Raw genomic sequence first — 17,052 nt, forward strand, 5'->3', positions numbered from 1 at the left:
TTATTTTAGTAAGATTGCTTTTGATGGATTTACATTTCTTTGCTGAATTCCATAAAATAACTTGTTGACAATTACTATAATTTCCCAAATAAGTGGCATTAAGGAATAGTCCTGTGCTATAAAAACAAAATCTGGCAGGTTCCATTATACGAGCGCCCACAGCATATGTCATATTCAATGTCTCTGTAGTTATGTTCCACAGCTGCTTCCATCCTGTTTCATTGAACGGGATGGCATGGAAAATAAGGCCACCACAACTGTCACCAGGAATTTGCATGCAAATCCAACAGTTCGTGACGTTAAGTGTAAGAGCAGTGCGCCTGGCATCCCGTACAAAAGCATTAAAGGCCCACAGTCCCTGATCCTCATATGCCTGGCTGAGGTGGTGTACGTTGAGCCATATAAGGACGAACACAATGAGCTGGAGTCCAAATGATCTCGCCATGGTCGTCTATTGCAGCGTAACCTCGACCCCAGGTAATGAGGGAGGCAGGCCCTTGCCAGGTGGGATCAGGCAAACGTCGATAGTATACCTGGGGGCGTGAAGAATCTGTGGGAGAAGCAGAAAAATGCCTGCTTGTGGCAGTTGAGCCAGGGGTGCCAGAAACATTCAAAAAGTTTAAGGTAAAAAGTACAAGATTAAGAGTGTTTTGTATCCCAGGCAAGCCGGGGGTATTTTCCCCTGCTTCATGGGTGAAGGAGGTATTATTAGTCTTCCAGAGTTAACTTCGCATTAAATTGAGAGAGTAAGTCTCTGCCCCATAAATTTGTGTGAAGAGGGAGGATGACAGGTTTAAATTTAGCAGAAATGCCTTTTGTGATTCGTTGTGCAGTAAGCCAATTTTTACTGGAGCTTGCTTGTTGAAGTCCTCCCACTCCCCTGACTGCCGGTGAGGATTCAAGGGGCCAGTTAGAGGGCCATTCAGCTGTTCTTATGACTGAGACATCCGCACCAGAGTCTACAAGACCAGAGAAGAGAATGCCATTGATTAAAAAAGGCATCACCAGTTTTTGGGGAGTAATTTGCTTTGTTAGTGCCAATAAATCAGAGGAAGAATTCCCAGAGTGAGGTGCATATGCAGCCTCTGGAATGGATGGTGCTGCACGTGGTAATAAAACCAAGCGTGCCACCGTATCCCCCCGGTTCATTGTGACAGGGAGACTGGTATAAAATTGGACTTTTAGGGTGTCTCTACACGTGGGATCTATCATACCTGGAAGCACAAACACTCCTTGTTCCTGAGCAACAGGTGTGGGAAGGATTATTCCCTCCGTTTCTGGAGGCAAGGGTCCAGAATAAAGGGTTTCAGCAACCATGAGTAGGTTAGGAAAAGTAACAGAAAGATCAGAAGCCAATTTTAAATCAATGCCAGAAAAATATTGCGAAGCAGGAGTGAAGTCTGAAAAGGATGCAGCCTTTGGAGAGGGGTTAGCTGCAGACCCCTCTGTTAGTTTCCCCGATTGGACTGAGAGGAACGGCACTGATTGGCCCAATGAAAACCCTTTTTACATTTTGGGCACACAGTTTTGGGCTTGGCTCCGGGGATGGCAGCGGGTTGAGCCGCGCCGCCTCCTGGGGCTCTGCATTGCTTTTTAAAATGACCAGGTTTTCCACAATTGAAGCAAGTGCCTTGGGGTTGATTCCCCTTTTGGATTGCAGCTGCAAGAGTGTCCATTTGAAAAGCATTGGTTCCCACAATGCGGCAGGCTTTAAGAAAGTCCGCTAGGGTGGCCGTGGGACTGGAAACAAGTGGTTTAAGAATGGACTGGCAGTCCACATTTGCATGTTCATAAGCCAATTTTATGAGGATTTCATTTGCTGCATCTCTGTTTGAAATTTGACCCTCAATGGCAACTTGCAGGCGATTCACAAAGTCTGCATAGGATTCAGTTGCAGTTTGGCGAATGGCAGAAAAAGATTAAATCGGGGTGCCAGACTCATCAACACGAGCCATGGCAGAAAGAACACAAGTATTAATGATCGGAAATGCAAAGGGGGTGAAAGTTTGAGCCTGAGCATTAAGGATAGCAAAATTGCCTTCTCCGAAGAGTTGTTCTGCTGACCATTGTGAACCTGGGTGATTAGCTCTGTTTTGTGCCTCTCTCTTATATTCAGATTCAAAAACTACATATTGCATTCCGTTAAGAAGCATGTGGAACAGATCTTTCCAATCTTGAAGCAACATTCGATATGCACTAGCAACTGAGTGTATCAGTCCTCTAGTATAGGGACTGGTTATGCCATAATCTTTTGTAGCCTTTTTCAATTCTCGGATCATAGCCCGAGGAAGTGCTTCCCAATCAACCACTATGCCTGCTGCAGTCTGTTGATAAGTAACAGGGAACAACTCTGTCTCGGATAGTTCAGAAACGCTCAAATCACCATTGTTCAAAGCCTTTTGAAAAGCACCACGGATGATTCCGGGCCGGGAGACAGGCGGGAACGTGGCAGGAACAGGAGAGGCTGTTTGTTGTTTATCAGGATCCATAGAATTTGCAGGGGCAGAAGGAGGGTTAAAACCTGCTCCAGGTGGTAAGGGAGTGGCCAACATAACAGACGGACTTTTGTACGGTGGAGGGTCTAATAAAGGCTGATGAGGCGAGTCAGCATGGGTTTGAATCAGGGTATAGGCAATTTTCCAAAGGCACAAAATCTCTGGGGGGGCTCTCGGAGACTGATGGAGGACGGCACCAATTTTCCTCCATGTATCTACTTTTAAAGATCCAGACTCCGGATAGGATGAGCAGTTAGCCCATACGTAAGCAAGCAATTTAACAGCCTCAGATTTAGAAAGGTGACGGGTTAATTTCTGTTCCTGATCAGTAAGATATTTTTTCCTGCCAAGTAGCCTCAGCTCTTCCACATGCTGCTTTTGAGCATGAGACATTCCACCCCCCCATACTTACGAAGAGGAGTCAGTTGCCAGCAACTTCGTCGGGTGCACCAAGCCTATTCCAGGCGATAAGTAAAGAGTCGGCAGGGACATATCCCTCAGTGGATCACGTCGGGGTCACCAGATGTGGTGGTCTCCCATGGAGAATGAGACACACACGCAGGTATCTCGGGATGGGAGCTCAGAGCTGACTCCAACACCCTATTTTATTGTTACTATAGTTTTTACATCACACAGCGTAATCAAAAGACGTGTATAGGGGTGGTTACAATGTATCACATAACAGACACTCTCCAGATGCAAGGCTATGCAGGTGTTCTTATCAGACTCTGTCCAAATGGTTGATGAATGTACTCTGTGTCTGGAGCAGTCCGTTTGTTATCTCAAGGACCCTGTGGGAGCATGTCTATGGGCATATTTGTGCAATTAATCCCACACTTATAATAGAGTCTATAGAGATTTTCTTAAATATTGATAATTTTCAAGGTAGCAAAAAAATACCCCACTCTCATAAGATGTATTAAGGAGTTGTAATTAATTGTTATATATCAAAAATAACTACAACAGTGGTCTGTTAACTTTCTCAAGGAAGATTGTACACATCCTTAGATTTAACTATAAATTATCCCCTGAAACCTGACCAAAGATACTCTAGCTATCGACTGGAATGTTTCAGTTAGAGAATCTTAAGCTATATCAAATATGAGCAGTATAATATTCAAATCATTTTTAATGGATTTATTCCCCACCTTTCATTCAAGAAATCAAAGCATAGTAGACAGTATCCATTCCTATATTTCCTTAGCACACATACTCTTTAAAATAGGAATGAGAATAAATCACCTAGCAAGCTTCCACGGTTTGAGGAAGTACTTGAACTGGGGTTTTTCCAGTGCTAGTCCAAAACACTTACTATACAAACAGCAATGTGTTAGCAAATGAACAAACCATTTCACTGTTTCATAAAGAGGATTATGTAGGACCATAAAGCAGTCAGCTTTCACATCAAATTCCGACTTAACTACACAACAGTAAAAGTTGAAGATTTTTCAATTTACACTGTATATGATATTGATGTATATTTTTTTGTTTTTTGATATTCTTCTAATTTAAATATTTATATAATAAAAAGTGTTCCTTGCTGCTATTAATCTCTATTTCGAATGAGCAAAGAACATTCTTTATAATGCCTTCATGAGACATTTGAAATAATGCATCCAGTTTTGGTCACCGTAATATAAAAAAGATGTTGAAATTCTAGAAAGGGCGCAGAGAAGAGCAACAAGAATTAGGAAACTGGAGGCTAAACATATTAAGAACGATTGCAGATTTGGATATGAAAAGAAGGACTAGGGGTGACATGATAGCAGTATTACACTATCTAAGGGGCTGATACAAAGAAGAGGAGGGTCAAGCTACATTCCAAACACCTGGGGGAGAACAAGAAACAATGGATGAAAACTAATGGAGAGAACCAATAGGCGCCGCCGCCTCCTCACATGCGCTCCCCACACCCAGCTCATAAATCCTCAAAGCGGGATCTTGCCGGTGCTCAAGAGCCTATTCCTCAGTCAGCGCCGGTTTCTACTGCCCGGCTCACGCCTTTCGAGCCTACAAATAAGGAGAAATTTCCTGACATTTACAATAATTAATCAGTGGAACAGCTTGCCTTCAGAAATTATGGGTATTCCATCACTGGAGGGTTTTTTTTTTTTTTGGACAACTAAAATGGTATAGGGACTCTTGCTTGAGCAGGGGATTTGTCTAGAACAGGGGTCCCCAACCCCCGGTCCGTGGACCAGTATCAGTCCATGGCATGCCAGCAACCGGTCTGCACAAATAAGCAGAGCCCCATCCATGAGATGCAGACAGCACACAAAACCACACACCCTCCAGTCCACGGAAAAACCTCTCTCCACAGAACCGGTTTCTGGTGCCCAAAAGTTGGGGACCTCTGGTCTAGAAGACTTCCAAGTCTGTTATTCATTCTATTGAACTTATTTTGTAACAACAGTTGTGAATCAATATAGTTTATCAATAAACTGTACTCTTTTTCAAAGCTTTCACCATTAAACAAATCTGTTAATCATACTTTTTTGAGAAAAACCATTATCAAATGTAGTACAAAAAGGGAGGGAAAATAACACAGTTGTATCATTAAACTTCTTACAGGAAATAATTGTACTTTTTCAAGGACATGAAAACTGATTACATATTTTTGTGCCCCATATTAACCTAAGCAACTATTTATGTTAGATAATAAGAAACAATTTTAAAGCAATATCTATAAGTCAACAGTAAGGGACCATATCATGCCAGGTACCTTTTCTAGGTTGATAGATCAGGTTAAATACGAAGGGCATGAAATAACAAAATAAGATTAGGGGGGGGGGGAGGAGAAAGGGAAGGAAGGGATAGAGCCAGTGAACATATTTGGCTAAGATCTATAAACCAGGAAACATGACTATAAATCAGTTTCTGTAGACATTTACCTTTTTTATTGTGTGAAGAAAAAGATCCTTGGGTCAAGAGAAGCGTTTTTGAGATTCAGTATCAGTAGCAATATATTCTAAAGGGCCAGAAAAACTAAAAGCAAGAATTCTACTATATGCAACAAGTCCTTAGACATATCAATCTATTTTTGAAAATAGAACTTTATTTCTAGTTCACAAAATTTATCTGTTATACAGTACAGACCAGTGGTGGTAAACCTATGACACGCGTGCCACAGGCAGCACGCAGAGCCCTCTCTGTGGGCACGCGCGCCATCACCTCAGTCCTAGGTCTTCAGTCCCGTCCATGAGCAACCTGCATCAATACCCGCGCAGGATAAGGTTGCCGCACCCGCAAGCGTTTTTTTACTAACCTGCCTTTCAGCTGCATTCCATTACTCTGTTCACTTCTGAGCCTTCGCCGCATGTTTGTGGGACTATTGGTTAAAAAAAAAAGTCCCATCAGACTTTCTAAATTCTTGCGAGATCTCAAGAAGTTAGAAAGTCTGATGGAACTTTTTTTTTTTACCAATAGTCCCACAAACATGCGGCAAAGGCTGAGAAGCGAATGGAGAAACAGAATGCAGCTGAAAGGCAGGTTAGTAAAAAAACGCTTGGGGGAGGCGAGGGCATCTGGGTGGGGGTGGCAACCTTACCCTGCATGGTGGCGGGAGGGTGGGGCGCGTGCCCTTCCCATGCCAGGCCAGCCCCTGCAGTCCTGGGGCAGCTGTGCTAGGCGGCAGTGGGCAGGGTATTGAGGTGGGAGTCAGCAGGCTGACCAAAGCAGTAGGTGGAGTGCCGGAGGCTTGGGGAGGAAGGGCACTGAAGTGGGCGGTTGGGCCATTGGCAACAGCAACGCGTCTGAGTGGAAAGCGGCCTCGGAAAAAGTGGGGCAAGTAAGGAAAGAAAGGGAACAAAAGGTCAATCAATTCCAACTTCTCGTGAAAGATCGCGAAGTTGGAATTGACCTTTTTTCCCCCAAAAAACTTCCTTTGTTTCCTTGCACGTGGTGGCGCTGGATTGTGAAGGAGAAATGGTGGCCACGCCCACCCTGCCCACGCCCGCCCAGTGTGCCGTGACCACCGCAGCCACGCTCACCCAACAGGCCATGCCCATCCGGCACCCGGCGGTACGTAACTGGGTTTTAGGTTGCAGTTTGGACACTCGGTCTCTACAAGGTTCGCCATCACTGGTATAGAGAGTACAGAAGTGGCAACCTTTTTTCCTATGAAAAGTTCTGGGTGGTAATCTGAGAAGGAAAAATGTCAGGGTTGAGCATAGTTTCACCTTTCTTTTATTTGATACAGAGCTTGTGCTTCTACTCAAGCAACAGTGGTTTTAATACCAGTTCCTTTTGTGTCAGGAAGTATGGCCAAAGGTTATCCACCCTTACCCAACAATATGCTTAGCATGGCCCCTTTAACTTACTTCTGGTTTATTTTAAACTTCCCATCTAATTTTAATATTTTGAATTTGGAATATTGTATTCGAGGCTTAGAGTTTTCATAATGTTGGGAGTATACACTATAGAAATAAAACACGACACAAGAAAATTAAGTCTGATACATATATACCTCACCCACATGATACATAATTATTCCCAAATGTCACTGTCAATGCAACTTCATAAGCTAATATAACAATCAAATGCAAATACATGACCATTTGCAAAGATTCTGTATTAAAATGAAAAAAAAACTAGCTTTTCATAATGATATCTAAAATTTAACATAATGGGAACCACATTTTTCTTCTGCAAAGGTAGGCAGAATTAAAACTAGACTAAAATCAAGATTTTGGTAGATTACAGATGTGTCATTAGATTTGGCTTTTGCTTTTTTGAGGGATGGGGTTAGGTTCAACTCAGTGTTTATTCCTGGCAATTGCTTGGACCAGTCCCTTCCCAAGGTTCTTTGGAAGTGGTTTACCATTGCTTATTTTCTAGGACTGAGAGAGACTGCCTGGCTCAAGATTACCCAGCTGGATTTGTGTCTAAGGCAAGACAAGAACTCAGTGTCTCTCAGTTTTAGCTTGATGCCTTAATCACTACACCAAACTAATGTTCGACAGTTGGTTTAGTTAGGAGAAAAACAAATAACCATTCATAAGACTGAACTTTACTTAGTTCTTCAATTAACATCAAATCCTTCTCTGATCAACGAAGATTTCCTCCTTCTGTAAGATTAAAATAGCATGGAATGTTGCTGTGCATAAGGCCTGGTTACCTGAGGGGAACTCTCCTAGTATCTGCCTAGCCTATATGGCAGGGTTGACACACTCTGAATTCCTTTGATTTACAAATGCCATCTACTGAGACTCCAGAACTGTGCCTTCACTGTAGTAATCCACGTCATCTCCAATGAAGTTTCCTTCTCCCTGAAATCCTGATGCTGTGTTTCAAAGAGTTTAAAGACCTGGCTCATTGACCACATCTTTATTAAAATCTCTTTGAATTATGGAGGTTTGATTCTCTTTTGTTCCTATTTCATTGTTACTGTTTTATTCCTTTACTTTTACTTTTCTCTATTATTGTATTAATTTTTCTTATTTTCAATATTTTTATTTGTGAGGTGCCCAGAGTCATTGGGAGTTGGATAGCATATCAATTTAAAATAATACTAATCATAGTAGCCCTTGGACACGTGGGCAATTGTGTAAATAAAAATTCATGTTTTCATTAATGTCCGCAGAATGTCAGTATATACCCTTTTATGTTCTTTAACCTTTTGTATGATTTAACTTCCACTATGGCAAATGGATTATACTGACTAATCAATACTGAACAAGCAAATAATTGAATTATCTTCTTTGAAAAATAACCAGGAGTAACGTATAGAGCAGTGGTTCTCAACCTTTTTAATGCCGCGACCCCCAACCGGTCATAAGTCGAGGACTACTCAACTGGTCGTAAGTCGAGGACTACTCAACTGGTGCAGCACCGTTTGCAGACTGGGGCTTTTGGCGGGCTCAACAGGGCAGAGACAGCCTGGACAATTCCTATTGGCTTTTGAAATTAGACTCTGTTCTAATAAAAGGGAGTAGCACAGCTAAGGAAAAGGGTGAAAAAAATGGCGGACATTGCATTGTTTGGCGAACCCCGTGAAATGGTCGTTCGACTCCAAATGGGGTCCCGACCCACAGGTTGAGAACCACTGATTTAGAGTATTAAACAAAAATGTTTGTCTTCTCATATTTGTTTTAATTAGTTAAACTATGTTGCTGAACATTCAGATCTACATTTTTTATATCGAAACTATTACTGATTAAATGAATCATCCAAAATTCCTAATAGAGTAATAACATCTGCTAATCATTAATCACTGGATTCCTTTTTGTTGTTTACAAGTATAAACATGCCACAGCCTACTTCCAAGGCCAATCATATTAACAGAGAAAAACATGGAAAAGATTGCTTAAGAGATGAAGAAAGGCAAGCAACAAACATGGAAGCCTATTCAGGTGGACTTTTTCCTCCCTACGAAGTAAATTATAACATGACCAGCTGCCCTATGGGAAGGATCATAAGCTTGTTTTACATAATACATATTGCATTTTTATTTTACAACCGTTTGTATTGCTTGTAAAGTATGCTACCATGAAAAGTAGGATGCAAATATTTGTGATCAATAATATATAAACAAGCAACATTAGAGTCCCACTGTTTACAAATATTTCAGAAATACCTTGAAATTGAAAGAGTCCTATAACCCAAATGTGAACAAACTGAGAATTCTATAAGCGTTATCCTCTTTTTTAACCGAGAACAGAATAACTAGATGAAGCCAACCCAAACTCCCTCTCTTCCTTCTACTTCCCCAGCTTACCCTCCAAACTCACCATGCTGTCCCAACGGCCGCCGCCTCCACCACCGCCGCCGCCTCCTCACGTGCGCTCCCCACACCCAGCTCATAAATCCTCAAAGTGGGATCTGCCGGTGCTCAAGAGCCTATTTCTTAGCCAGCGCCGGTTTCTACTGCCCGGCTCACGCCTTTCGAGCCTACAAAGGTCACGTCAGGACCCAGCTCCACTAGGACCCCGTGTAGGTTGTCCCCGAATCCGCCTGAATAGAAACAGACTCATCTCTCCTCTGCAGGCCCAAACGGTTTTGTTCTACCCACTGCGGTAGAGATGAACTTGCCTCACAGAAAATTCCCAAGAGAAAAGCGAAATAAATTTGTTCATAAAAACCCATTCCCTAGACTTGCTTTTAATAGGCGCAACTTTGTAACTTCGCTGCGTTTTGGAAGTTAAAAGCGCGAACGATTACAACGATGGGGGCGTTGTCACGTGATATTGGAGGTCATTAAAGTCACTCGTTGTAGCTGACGGGGAAAAAACTGGGTGAAACGAGGACGCGTTGCGCTGAAGTTTCAGCGCGCGTATGTTAGAGCACTGTTCATCGGTCACAGACAGCAGAATAATGGGTAGCTGTAAAAAAAACAGTAATAAATATGACAGAAACCAATACAGAGATGTAAGAATCCACGAAAACGACGACAGGTCGGTTGAGAGTCGCTTTAAAGCCCGACAAAGCGCTGCTGCCGGTTGCTAAACCGCGTGGGAGTGGGCGCGCGCGCATGAATAAGCTTTATTTGAACCAAGCACCGTCTTAACGTAAAACGGCATGAACCCGGAAGTTTTGGCTGGCGTGTCTTGTGCCTCTAAAGGCGCGCGAGGGAGGCGTGCTAGTGCGTCCAGGAGTCTCGCGTGACTTACCGAGTCGGAGGGTGGTTCGGTACAGCGTGCGGAAAGCCCGTCTTCTCCGCTCGTTCAGTAGTCTTTATAATTAAGTACTGTTAGGGTTAGGGCCTTCTATGGAAGAGCGAACTTCGAAATCGGGAGGAAGAGGAAGAAGACGGGTGGCCCTTTTGATCTGAGAAAGAGGAAAAAGCAAAGTCTGCGGTGCTGATATTAGGAATATGCTGACGAAATCCCTAGTACGTTTTGCTGTACAGGTAGTCCTCGACTTACAATAGTTTCATTTAGTGACTACTTGAAGTTACATCACTGAAATAAGTAACTAAAGACCATTTTCCACATTTACAGTTATTGCAGCATCTCCGTGGTCATGTGATCAAAATTTGGATACCTGGCAATTGGTTCATATTCATGGTGGTTGCAGTAATCCAGGGTCATATAATTGCCTTTTGCAACCTTTTGACAAGCAAAGTCAACGGGGAAGCCAGATTCACTTAACAACTGTGTTAAAATTAATAGCTACAGTGATTCACTTAACAATTGTGGCAAAAAAGGTCATAAAATGGGGCAAAATTCACTTAACTGTCTCACTTAGCAACATAAATTTTAGGCTCAATTGTGGCCATATGTTAAGGACTACCTATATTTAAGATACCATATATTGCCTGATGATGTAATGATAATTTTTACATTAATCTTATTAATCAAACATAGTGCAATTTAGCCACTCAGCGTGGAATTTATCACTAAATAATTGATTTTATATATTTAACTTTTACCCACTGAAGAGCTTAACATTTGTGAATTCAACCACAAATAAAGCTACTTTGTCTCCTGATCATTTTGCTGACAGTTTCTTCTCTGATCTTTTGAACATAAATCAAGATTGGAATTATGGTACAAAATTAATTTATGGAATGAAGCCAATTTTGGAGGTTCACATTGTTGCCTCCAAATTCAGACATCCTGTGTTTGGTGTGGAGCTGATAAGAACTTGATCCATGAATTTGAGATGGGCTTTTTGCTTTGTCTGAATTACTTGATGATTTGTACTTTTGGGTGAGCAAAGAAGCCCCTTTGCAAAGGTAAAAGATTTCAATATTCAATCAGAATAGAATAGAGCTGGAAGGGACCTTGGAGTTCTTCTAGTCCAGCCCCCTGCTCAAGCAGGAGTCCCTATAACATTTCAGAGGGGTGGCTGTCCAGTCTCTTAAAAACCTTGAGGGATGAAGCACCCACAATGTCTGAAGGCAACCTGTTCCACTGGTTAATTGTCCTCACTGTTAGAAAGTTTCTCCTTAATTCCAGATTGCTTCTCTTCTTGATTAATTTCCGTCTGTTGTTTCTTATCTTGCCTTCTGGTGCTTTGGAAAATAAATTGACCCCCTCTTCCTTGTGGGAGCCTCTCAAATACTGGAATACTGTTATCATCTCCCCCCTAGTGCTTCTTTTCTCTAGACTGGCCATTCCCAAATCCTGCAACCATTCTTCATATGTTTTAGCTCCAGACCTTTAATAATCTTAGTTGCTCTTCTTTGCACTTTTTCCAAAGTCTCAACATCTTTTTGTAATGTGACCAAAACTGGATGCAGTATTCCAGATGTGGCCTTACTAAAGCTTTATAAAGCGGTACTAATACTTCAAATGATTTTGATTCTATGCCTCTGTATACAACCAAGATATTTTGGCTGCTACTGCACATTGCTGACTCATGTTTAAGTGATCGTCCACTAGGACTCCAAGGTTCCTTTCACAGTTACTGTTTTTGAGCCAGGTTTCATCTAATCTGTACTTGTACCTTTGGTTTTTCCTGCCCACGTGTAAAACCCTGCTTTTCTCCACATTAAATATCATTTTCTTAGGTAGGGCCCATTGTTCAAGTCTTTCAAGATCTTTTTGGATTTTGAGCTTGTCTTCTGGGGTAATGGCTACTTCTGTCAGTTTGGTGTCTTCTGCAAATTTGATCAGTTCCCCTTCTATTCCTTCATCTAAGTCATTTTTGAAGATATTGAAGAGTACTAAGATGGAGCCTTGTGATACCCCAATGCTTACTTCCCTCCATGTAGATGCAGTACCATTAAGGACTATTCGTTTCAGCCAGTTACAAATCCATCTGGTGGTGATGCTATCTATCCCACATTTTTACAGCTTTCCAAGAAGTAAGTTGTATACTTTGTGAAATGCCTTGCTGAAGTCTAAATATACTATGTCCACAGCATTTTACTGGCCTACTAATTTAGTCACTTTGTCAAAGAATGAAATAAGATTGGTTTGGCATGATCTGTTTTTAACCCACCTTGCTGGCTATTAAGTTATAATTTTATTTGGATTTTTTATTATTTTTTCCAGGATCTTCCCATGTATTGATGTCAGGCTGATTGGTCTGTAGTTTCCTGGATCTGTTTCCCCCTCCCCCCCCCCTTTTTTTTTTTGAAAACAGAAACCACATCAGTTCTTTTCCAATCTACAGGTAGTTCCCCAGTGCTCCAAGATTTTTTAAAGATATGATACAATGGTTCTGAGATAACGTCTGTCAGCTCCTTCAAAACCCTGGGATGTAATCCATCAGGTCCCGGTGATTTCCCTCTTTCCATTTTTTGTACTTATCCTTTTTGTCTTTCAGTTTATCAGAGAGATCTTTGTGCAATCAGGCTGGATTTCTTGTTTTTCTTTTTCAGTTGTATTGTGTTGGACTGGGCTTTTATGTTTGTATTTTTCAGTGTTTCCCATGCTTCTTTAGTTGTTTTCCTCTTTAGGATTTTTATTCATGAAATTTTGCTTAGGCTGTCTTTGAGTTTGTTAAAACCATCTCTCTTAAAGTTTAGGACACTGGTGGGATTATATTCTATTGCTTGTGTTTACATTATATTGAATTCCAGTATGAAATTCATACTGAAGAGTGACATGTTTCCATTGGTCTTGCTCTTTAGGTAAATATGTAGTCTCATTTTTTTATGGAAGTTGTTTGTTCCCTATTTTGTTCGATTTGGGTATATTGGTTTTCTTCTTTATATATGGTGTCATCATTTTTTTAGAAGCTGTTTGCTCCCTATTGTGTTTTATTTTGTTGTAGTCTTCTTGTTTAAGTTGGGATTTCTTGCTTTGCTCATTGATTTTTCAGAGTGGCTATAGTTGCCTCTAAAACTTTACCTTTTCTAGTAATTCAAACAGATTACATTTGATACATACATAGTTTGGGTCTTCTGTGAGCATAAGGTGAATCATGGCACACTTTGCAAGTCGCTATATTGTCTATCTCCATGACTTTTTTTCTTTGTTTGCTAAAAAAATTAAAATTTCTAAAATTTAAATATTCTCTGTGTTGCAAAGTTTACAATAGTTTACAATAGTTCTTGAAAAATTCATCAGCTTCCCTGTTTTAAGTGTCTTGTCTCCCTTTCCCCCCCCCCTTTGATCATTAAAAATTTTAAAAATTCTAAAGAATTATCATTAACTAATCACACTGTTTTGGATTCACAGGATAAAATGTGAAATGGGTAATGCTTTTGCCTGTTCTTTTCAGAAGTTGAGTGAAATCAATCATTGTTTTATTATGGTATATAATTTAATTTATTATGCACTTAGATCTAAACACAGCACAAGATCTATTTTTCCCCCACAGCAACTCTGATACTGAGTGGCTGGTCTCAGATCATTACTGCACTTCTGTGGCTGATGATGGACTAGAACAGTGGTTCTCAACCTTTCTAATGCCGCGACCCCATAATACAGTTCCCCATGTTGTGGTGACCCTCAACCACTTATACATCACCGGGTGCCAGGGGCGTGGCCAAGTGGGCGTGGCCACCAAGTGGGCATGGCAAGAAAAACAGCCCGGCCATCATTAATGCTGTGCCGCCGCTGCATGTATTTTAATGCATGTTTACCCTGCCTTTAAATGTGGGACCAAAATTTACAGAAATTTAATAAATAATAAATAAGAACAGGCTGCTTTCATTTGAACCATAGATTATAGTGGGCACCTGGAGGGATTTTCTTTCAGTGAAGATGAAAGAAAGTATATGAAAGAGAGGGAATAAAAAGCAAAGCAGAAAGGAATAAGAAGAGTGAGAAATGGCATGGAGGTTATAGGTTTTGTGGATCAGAAATAAACAAAACAATTAAATCAGTTTTAAGAGAATAAATGGCAACAAATGGAAGATTCAAACTAGTTTTAAGGGAATAAAAAGAAATAAATGGAAGTATTGAACCACTTTAAACAATAAATGGAAGAATCAAAGCAGTTTATAAGCAGTTTATGAAGGGGAAGGGATGGAGATGGAAGGAAGGAAGGAAGGAAGGAAGGAAGGAAGGAAGGAAGGAAGGAAGGAAGGAAGGAAGATTGCAGGGGAAAGGAAAGAGATGGAGAAGAAAGGAGATTGAAGGGGGAAGGAAGGAAGGAGAGAGAGATTGAAGGGAAAGGAAGGAAGGAAGGAAGATTGAAGGGGAAAGGAAGGAGATGGAGAAGGAAGGAGATTGAAAGGGAAGGAAGAGAGAGATTGAAGGGGAAGGAAGGAAGAAAGGAAGGAAGATTGAAGGAGAAAGGAAGGAGATGGAGAAGGAAGGAGATTGAAGGGGGAAGGAAGGAAGGAGAGAGAGATTGAAGGGGAAGGAAGGAAAGAAGGAAGGAAGGAAGGAAGATTGAAGGGGAAAGGAAGGAGATGGAGAAGGAAGGAGATTGAAGGGGGAAGGAAGGAAGGAAGGAAGAGAGATTGAAGAGAAAGGAAGGAAAGAAGGAAGGAAGAGGGAGATTGAAGGGGAAGGGATGGAGTTGGAGATGGAAGGAAGGAAGGAAGATTGAAGGGGAAAGGAAGGAGATGGAGAAGGAAGGAGATTGAAGGGGGGAGGTGCTGCCAAGGATGCACAAGCAGCTCTGCACAATTGCCCGGGGACGGTGGGGGAGGCTCTGGCGGAGAGCTTGGCGGAGAGCCAAGCAGCGGCACATCTGGGGCCTTGGAAGCTGCGCGGAGGATTCGCACGCCTCAGAACCGCCGGCTGCCCTCTCACACCCGCCAACCTGGAGCCCCCCATCTTCATCCTGGCACCTCTTGCCCTCTCCCAGCTGCCCTCTGGGACCTGCCCGCCCCTCCAGCCTACTGAGCACCATCACCTTCCGCACCGGCCAAAGCATTGCCTGACGTTACAGCTGATGGGGGCAGGTCCGGGGATTGCCAGCTGACGGCGCAAGAGGTAGGTGCCGCAGCAGCCTCCCAGCCGCCTACTTCTTCAGCTGGAGCAGATGCCAGGGCTTGCATGGTCGCCGGCTGCAGGGAGCGCGTCAGCGGCCCTTGAGGACCATGCAAGCCCTGGCAACTGCTCCAGCCAAAGAAGCAGCCTCGGCATCTTCCTGCCAGGCGCAGCGTGGCCGGCGATGCTCCGTAGGGCCTTCCTATGGCCGCCTGCCCACCCCAGGATCGAGGGGGAGGCCGGCCGGGAGTGGGGTCCGGAGAGGCACGGCCGCCTCGCCCTTTCCACGTGGCAGGAGCCAGGCCCGCTTTCCCACAGGTGCAGCACCAGCACCCGCGGGCCATGCCGGCCGCTGCCAACTCCTCACCCAAGCACGGTGGTTCCCGGCCAGCCACCGCCATGGGCCCCGAAGACGCCAAGGAGGAAGGCGGGTCTGCAGAAAAGCTGCCGCGCCCACCACATCTCCCTTCCCGCCCTCCCTTCCCACCCGACGGCAGCCCGGAGCTCCGACCCTGGTACCACCGGCCTCTGACCGGCTTCCCACGGCTGGCCCTGAGATCAACGGACGACTCCCGCCCAGTGCTGCCTTGGCCCTGGCTGCCTCGCTCCCCGTGGGAGTTTTCGCCGCGCCGAGCACTCTCTTCAGACACTGCCCGCTTGCAAAGCAGGAGAGGCTGCCAATAATGCCACCAGGGATGGTCCCGCCTGACTCCCAGGCCGAGGGGCGCCCCAGTTCCCGAGCAGCCGCAGCCGGAAGCGACGAGCGCGTGTGTGGAGGGACCACGGGACACCTGCCAGGCACGCTGGCCTCGGCCCCTTCCCACGAACAAGCTGGAATGCCAGGCAACACTTTGGCCAGTGCGGAGGGCGAAGGGGAGGCCGCTGCAGCGCCAAACTCCTGCACCCATCAGCTGGGAGGTCTGGTGACGGAGCCAGCTGGCGTGGAGGGTGTTGGGAAGGCACCTGTGGGAAAGCGGGCCTGGCTCCTGCCGTGTGGAAAGGGCGGTTCGGTGGTAGTCGAACCTCTCACCCCCTCCTCTGCTCTCCGTCTCGCGTCCTTCTAGATTTGCTGCAGCGAGACGCAGGGCAACCAGCGGCTGGGCCACCAGCTGGCCCAGCCCAAGGGAGGTAAACCACCCGCCAGGCCCCACGTGTGCCAGCAACCCTCCCTGTACCCACCGCTGCCCAACTAGCCTTACCTTGGCCACCGCATGTTCGGTGCAGCGGCAGGCAGGCCCAGGCGCTCCTGGGAGGCCATGGCATGCGGTAGCGAGGGCGCAGGCCGACCACCGGCTGGGCCACCAGCTGGCCCAGCCCAAGGGAGGTAAGGCACCCGCCGGGCCCCACACGCGCCAGCAACCCTCCCTGTGCCCCCCCAGCCTCCCACCTCCCACCCCTAGCCCTCTTTTACTTACTTTTAGTAGTTGCTCAGCAGGGAGGGAAGCTTTCCAGAAAGTTCACCTTGCAGCACCCTTTGCAGACTGGGGCTTTTGATGGGCTCAGCAGGGCAGAGACAGCCTGGACAATTCTTATTGGCTTTTGAAAGCCAATAGAATTAGACTCTATTCAAGAGAGTCTATTCTATTGGCTTTTGAAAGCCAATAGATTCTATTGGCTTTCGAACACCAATAGAATAGAGTCTCTTGAATAGAGTCTATTCTATTGGCTTTCAAAAGCCAATAGAATAAGAGGGAGTAGCACAGCTAAAGAAAAGGGGGAAAAAATGGTGGACAGCCTTGTTTGGCGACCCCCGTGAAATGGTCGTTTGACCCCAAATGGGG

At 44.2% G+C, this 17,052-nt stretch overlaps 1 protein-coding gene across 2 annotated transcripts in view; it reads right to left on the reverse strand.

The window, feature by feature from the left end:
* The window catches only part of TMEM161B (transmembrane protein 161B), a 50,034-nt gene extending 40,657 nt beyond the window's left edge, over window positions 1–9,377 (reverse strand). Inside the window, exon 1 of one of the 2 annotated variants that reach the window (XM_039325990.1) lies at window positions 9,224–9,377. In XM_039325990.1, coding sequence (XP_039181924.1) covers window positions 9,224–9,226 — 3 coding nt within the window. In that variant the 5' untranslated portion in view covers window positions 9,227–9,377. Of the gene's footprint in view, window positions 1–9,210 lie in introns of both variants that reach the window. The other variant, XM_039325997.1, reaches the window with a different exon arrangement.
* Between the last annotated feature and the right edge of the window lie 7,675 nt (window positions 9,378–17,052).

This window comes from Crotalus tigris, unplaced genomic scaffold (assembly GCF_016545835.1).
Source record: "Crotalus tigris isolate CLP2741 ecotype Arizona unplaced genomic scaffold, ASM1654583v1 scf7180000017613.987060, whole genome shotgun sequence".
NCBI lineage: Eukaryota > Metazoa > Chordata > Lepidosauria > Squamata > Viperidae > Crotalus > Crotalus tigris.